Source organism: Nematolebias whitei, chromosome 2, assembly GCF_014905685.2.
Source record: "Nematolebias whitei isolate Nwh7 chromosome 2, NemWhi1, whole genome shotgun sequence".
In the NCBI taxonomy this organism is placed as follows: Eukaryota; Metazoa; Chordata; class Actinopteri; order Cyprinodontiformes; family Rivulidae; genus Nematolebias; species Nematolebias whitei.
In genome coordinates this window covers 14,554,833-14,561,754 of record NC_056499.1, presented here as the reverse complement: position 1 = coordinate 14,561,754, position 6,922 = coordinate 14,554,833, and the positions used below count along the sequence as shown (strand labels likewise).

At 40.5% G+C, this 6,922-nt stretch overlaps 1 protein-coding gene across 2 annotated transcripts in view; it reads left to right on the top strand.

The window, feature by feature from the left end:
* Positions 1–6,922, top strand: part of LOC119429443 (CUGBP Elav-like family member 1) — an 11,588-nt gene that overhangs the window by 2,591 nt on the left and 2,075 nt on the right. Inside the window, exons 2-8 of one of the 2 annotated variants that reach the window (XM_037697076.1) lie at positions 746–794; positions 4,810–4,944; positions 5,189–5,268; positions 5,484–5,645; positions 5,751–5,808; positions 5,915–6,073; positions 6,109–6,327. In XM_037697076.1, the coding sequence (XP_037553004.1) occupies positions 746–794; positions 4,810–4,944; positions 5,189–5,268; positions 5,484–5,645; positions 5,751–5,808; positions 5,915–6,073; positions 6,109–6,327 (862 nt within the window). Of the gene's footprint in view, positions 1–745; positions 795–4,809; positions 4,945–5,188; positions 5,269–5,483; positions 5,646–5,738; positions 5,809–5,914; positions 6,074–6,108; positions 6,328–6,922 lie in introns of those variants that run through there. The other variant, XM_037697071.1, reaches the window with a different exon arrangement.

Here is a 6,922-nt window from a genome sequence, read left to right as displayed (position 1 = left end):
GTATATATATATATATATATGTATATATATATATATATATATATTTGCAAACATTTGCACAGTCCTTGTATCTGCACCAGAATTGCATCTTCTGTTCTAAACACCAAAGTCTATAAAATTCTTGTAAATTATTTACTCCTACACTGATGTGGAGAAATTAAACAAAAAATCCTTCAATTTTGCATGGTGTACTGTACAATTCTGAAGGACAGTAAAGTTTATAAAGTTAAAGATTGCGTTGAATCAAAAGAAAAATTCCTATTTAACAGGAAGAAACCTCCAGCAGGACCAGACTCAGGATGAGAAGCCATCTGCTTCCACTGGCTGGGGTTTGAGAGGACAGGAAGTAGAAACAGACAAACACAGAATGACAGGTCCAGGTGTACTTTCTATAGGAGGAAAGACAAAAAACACATGTTAAGATAGAAATAATTACAAATACAAACAGGTAGAGTAGAGCAAGTAAAGACAGCAGCAGAATGAAGAAATATTCAGTTCATGATCAGCTCCTCTCACCCAAGTGTCCAAAACAATCGCCACATATCAGATGAGACGACTAAAGTCAATCATAGATCTACAACATATAGAGTGTCCTGGTGCTAATATCGAAAATCATTCTGATCAACTCTTTTTCCTTGTTGCACACCTGGACACTGACTTCATGTCTGTCTTTGTGGCTTCCTGTTTGACTGGCATTTGTTTTTCTAAAGGATGTTTGTGATTTTGTGTTTTATTGTTTGTTCAGATGCACCATCCCATCCAGATGAAACCAGCTGACAGCGAGAAAAACAACGGTAAGAACTCTCCGTTTTTAAATTCCCTCTCATTTTATGCCAAATTATAGGATTTATTCGTGAAACAATTTTAGAAGTCATTCTGCCAAACAACAGCTGGCTGTTTTTTATAACTCTTGGACGGACGGAGGTTCCTCTGGATGTTGATGTATACTGTAAATCTGCTTCCTGGTCTTAAGTCAACCTTATTCAAGATGGCTGTCCTTGCTAACTGACATTAGTGAACACATAAATGATGACTTTAAAAGGGAGTTTTTCCTTTCCACTGTTGCCACTGTGCTTGCTCAGGATGGGAGACTGCAACGAAGCCAAGATTCAACTGGTCTGCTGGATTCCTTAGATAGAGAACTTTACTAATTGGCTTTTATGTGAATGTTCCTGTAAAGTGCCCTGAGACAACTTTGTTGTGATTTGGCGCTATATAAATGAACTGAATTGAATTGAATTGACTCATTCATCATTTACGGAGTCAGTTTTACAGAGAAGGACTAAAAGTTTGGTGTGGTAGTCGCTGACAGTCGTCCTCAACACACACATTTAACAGATCTTACATTATATTCAGAAATTTATCAGAAATCATTGAAACTTGAATCAAATTTGAATCCTGAATTCAGTTCAGTTTATGTGGTCCCTGTGGTGCCTGTGGTCCATGTGGTCCCTATGATCTCTGTGGTCTGTGTAGTTCATGTGGTCCCTTTGGTCCATGTGGTCCTTGTGGCCACCATGGTCCATGTAGTCTATGTGATCCATGTGGTGGTTTGTGGTGGTTCCATGGGACCTGAGGAAGACAAATTTTACAACTCAGTTTGGAAGAACTGTCTGGAAGTCATTGTGTGTGACTTCTAACTGTTGCAGAGTCAGGATCTGGATCTGGCAGGGACTAAATTGCAGAATATGTAGGCGGACCAGATAAGGACAGACTCCAGGACCACAAACAGGCAGGAGGCAGAGAACCAGGGCTGAAGAAAGACAAGGTTGTGATAGGAGCTCTCCACAGCTGGGAACCAATGAGAACCCAGAAAAAAAATGTTTAAAGTCCCACACAAAGAAGGAATCCAGAACTGGATCCTTCAAAGTTCCCCCTTTCGTAAGATGTCCCAGTTTTAATGGGTTTGTGGGTTGTACCCCCATAAAAGATATAGAAACTAATGAAAAGAAGACAGGGGATCTTAGACCTTACAGAAGAAAGCCTCATAACTCAATCCTTAACCAAAGGACCAAAGTAGCAGAAAAGGTTTCTAGGTGAAAAATTTAGGTGGTAGGTCTTTAGTTCTGAGCAGTAGCTTTGGATCTGAAATTAAAGTACGTGCAGAAGGACATTGTTGATTTATCTGTTTCTGCATTTGTGATAAGCTGATCTCAGATAGGTTTGTGGACAAGGGGGTGGCAGTTCTTGTTTCTGGAAAAGTAACAGCTGGAGACATGCGAGTCATCAAAGTTAAAGGGACTAACAAAAGGACATTTTAGTCCAAGGACTGTGGTGAGGTAGACCTCTAACAGCTTTGGTTAACAAAAGGGACACAACAAAAGAATATCTCAGCTGTCTGGATGGGTCTCCTCACCTGCTGGTCTGAAGGTGAGGAACCATGATAGAACATCTCCTGGTTCTTTAGATGCTGAAAGTTTTCAGTCAGAATCTGACATGGACCATGGAGAGCTGTTCTATGTGAGTATGGACAAAGCACAGGATGATGTCAAGAATCCATCCATCACCCATCATCCATCCATAGTTCATCACCCAATTAGGTTTATTTCTATAGCACCAAGTCCCAACATAAGTTGTCTCAGGACACTGTACAAAAACATTCACATACATTATAAAAGCCAAATAGTAAAAGTTAACTATCTAAGATAACTTTTAACCGGAAGCCATAACTGGAGGTCATCTTAGCACCAGCAAACTGTTTATTTCCACTATGGAGTATGCTGTTTGTGGACACCAGTTTGTTTGGTGTCTCCTCAGATTTAAGAAGTCCTTGGATGAAGGACGAAACGTCTCAGCAAAATAAGAAACCGTCCAGATGACCTGACTGAACATTGTTGGATTTTTACCTGGATTATTGAGCATGAACTTTGGTGTTATATATCTAAGGAAGCCAGCAGATTGTGTTGAATCTTCACTTTGTCGCAGTCTCCCATCCAGAGCGAACACAAAGACAACAGTGGAAAGGAAAAACTCCTATTTAACAGGAAGAAACCTCCAGCAGAACCAGGCTCAGGACGAGCGGCCATCTGCTTCAAATGGCTGGGGTTTGAGAAGGAGAAACAAACAAACACAGAATGACAGGTCAAGGTTTACTTTCTATACGAGGAAAGACAAAAAAAAACAACACAAATTAAGACTGAAATAATTACAAATACAAACAGGTAGAGTAGAGCAAGTAAGACAGAAGCAAAATGAGGAAATGTGGTCAGTTTATCCTTCAGCAGTCTAAGCCTAAGCTCAGGAAACCCAAGCCAACCCTAATTATAGAATTTATCAAAAAGGAAAGACTTAAGCCTAATCTTAAAACTGGACAATGTGTCAGTCTCATGGGCAGAAATTGGAATTTGGTTCCACAAGAGAGGAGCCTGAGAACTGAAAGCTCTGCCTCCCATTCTGCTTTTGGAAACTCTAGGAACCACAAGTAAACCTGCAGTCTGAGAGTGAAGTGCTCTGTTAGGAAAATATGTAACAATAAGATCTGCAATATAAGATGGAGCTAGGTTGTTGAGAGCTTTATATGTTAGAAATAAGATTTTGAATTCTATTCTGAATATGACAGGGAGACAATGGCGAGAAGATACAACTGGAGAAATATGATCTTTCCTACCAACTCTCATTAAAACTCTGGCAGCAGCATTTTGAATCATCTGAAGACTTTTTAAAGAAGTTTTTGGACACCCAGATAATAAGCAATTGTAATAGTCCAACCTACACATGATAAATGCATAGATCAGTTTTTCTGTATAATTTTTAGACATGAAGTTTCTAATCTTAGTGATATTACACAGGTGAAGGAAAGCGGTCCTGGGAACTTTTTTAATGTGTGGTTTAAAAGACATATCCTGATTAAAAATAACACCAAGGTTTTTAACATTAGAAATGGAGACCAAATTAATGCTATCCAGAGGAAGTGAAAGACTGCAAAATTGATTCCTAAGATCAGATCCAAAAACCAAATCCTTTGTTTGAGTTTAAAAGCAGACGTTTAAAGGTCCTCCTGGCTTTTATGTCTTTAAGACATGCTTGTAATCTAAGAAACTGACTGAATTAATTGGATTTCATGGAAAAATATAACAGAGTATCATCAGCATAACAATGAAAACTTATCCCATGCTGTTTAATAACTTTACCTAATGGAAGCAAGTAAAGTATTTTTACTATTACTTTTTATAATTGTTTATTGTTGTTGCTGTTGTCCATTGTTGTCATCTTTCTTTGTTGAAATCAGGTCTCTCTTGTAAATGTGTCCTCGAGGCTCAATGGGATTTACCTGTCTAAATAAAGGTTGAATGAATGAAAATTTTCCAAGCACTGAACCCTGAGGAACTCCATGACAAAATTTGGTGTATGAAGAAGATTCATTATTTATACTTTGTATTTATAAACTGGAATCTATTAAATAAATATGAATTAAACCACTTTAGAGCCATTGCTGTAAAACCAATATTATGTATATTCAAGACAGGTCGCAAGTCCATCACAGGGCCACATAGAGACAAACGAGACAAACAACCGTTCACTCTCTCACTCACACCTAGGGACAATTTAGTTACCAATCAGCCTAACATGCATGTTTTTGGTCTGTGGGAGGAAACCGGAGTACCCGGAGAAAACCCACGCATGCACAGAGAGAACATGCAAACTCCATCCAGAAGGCCCCTGGACCGGGGTTTGAACCAGGGAGTTTTGGGTAAAACCAGTAGTCTATTAAATTATTAAAGGCTATATTTTAATACGATTTTTATGATTTATGTTTCTAGAGCTGTTCAGTCATCCATCATGTACAGTTTGGTGTTGTGTTGTGTGCAGCAGTGGAGGACAGGAAGCTCTTCATTGGAATGATCTCTAAGAAGTGTAATGAAAACGACATCCGCCTGATGTTCTCTCCGTTCGGACAGATCGAAGAGTGTCGGATTCTTCGAGGCTCTGACGGACTCAGCCGTGGTAAAATCATGAGGATTGTATTTTAAACAAAACTGAAAACGAATTGATTGTGTTTGTGGGCAGAGTACAAGGTCTTCAGGATTTTTTACATTTTATATAATATTTGTAAAAATTACAGAGATTTAGCCATTTTTGCGTATGGAGATTAGCATTGGCACCATCTTAAACTGGATTGCCTCCATTCATTAGAAACTGAAAACAAATAAAAAATGTTGAGGTTTCGTGTGATTTTTTTTCCTTTCAGGATGTGCATTTGTAACGTTCACAGCTCGACAGATGGCCCAGTCAGCCATCAGGTCCATGCATCAGAGTCAGACCATGGAGGTAACACCAACACTGAACATAGATCAGGATTATTTCATTTAAAAACAGGTACATTTCTTTGTTTTGTTGTAAAAAAATGCCATCAGGTTAATAAATAGAAGGAAAAAGCTTTATGAAACATTCTGTGTCACCAGGACCTTAATTTATTGGCTTCTGTGTGATTCTTACTTTAAACAACTTGAAATCCACTGATATCCTGTGTTTTCTGAGCTCAGGGCTGCTCATCCCCCATTGTGGTGAAGTTTGCTGACACCCAAAAGGACAAAGAACAGAAACGCCTCGCTCAGCAGCTGCAGCAGCAGCTTCAGCAGCTCAGTGCTTCTTCAATGTGGGGGAGTCTCTGTGGGTTCAACAGCCTGGGCCCGCATTATCTCGCCGTGAGTTCATCTCAGCGTTAATCTGTGTTCTTTCAGAACAAAAGAATCTGACAGCTCACTTTTTAATCCATTTCATCCTGCTGTCGGTTTCAGCTGTACCTACAGTTACTGCAGCAGGCAACGCTCACCGGAAACACACTGAACAATCTGCACCCAGCTTCAGGTACCCCCCCCCCCCCACCCCACACACACACACACACACTTTGTGGAGGTGACGCATTAGAAGTCAAGGTGTGCACATTCTGCTGTTGAACCTGTCTGTGTTTCAGGTCTCACCTCCATGCAGAACCTGTCTGCTTTAGCTGCAGCAGCAACACAAGGAACATCTTCAGGTTCCACCTCCATGATGACGTCGAATAATTCACTTAGTGCATTGACCAGCTCAGGTAAACAGCAAACAGCTCAAGTAAACAGTCTGAATTCTAGTTGTTGGTTCTGTGTTCGTGTCCTCATCAACTTTCAGTAAGCAGGTCTGTTTCTGGTTGTTGTCCTGGTTGTGATGCAGGTGTGGCAGCGCTGACTGGCAGCCTGACATCGAGCGGTTCCGGAAACACGATGGAGGCTCTGAGTCAGGCATACTCAGGGATGCAGCAGTATGCAGCTGCAGCTCTGCCCAGCCTGTACAACCAAAACCTGCTGACCCAACAGAACCTGTCAGCTGCTGCTGGCAGCCAGAAAGAAGGTGGGTTCTGGCACGGCTCGGAAAATGCCTCTTTAGTCGTTTTCTCATTTTCTGTTAATTTCCACAGCACTGATTCAAGCAAACCACACTCACTGTGACTTTGAGTCAATCAGCATGAACAGCTAAGCAACAACAGGCAATGTGTGCCTCAACAAGCAATCTGTGCAGTAACAGGCAATCTGCACATCAACAGGCAATATGTACATCAAAGAGGCAATATGTGTGTCAGCATGCAATCTGTGCATCAACAAGAAATCTGTGACTCAAAGAGGCATTATGTACATCAACAGGCAATCTGTACATTAAAGAGCAATCTGTGCATCAATGGGACGTCTGTGCATCAACAGTAAATCTGTGCATCAACAGGCAATCTGTGTATCAACAGGACGTCTGTGCATCAACAGGAAATCTATGCATCAACAGGCAATCTGTGCATCAATAAGACAGCTGTGCATCAACAAGGCGTCTGTGCATCAACGGTAAATCTGTGCATCAACAGGCAATCTGTATATCAACAGGAAGTCTATGTATCAACAGGCAACCTGTGCATCAACAGGCAATCTGTGCATCAATAAGACATCTGTGCATCAACAGG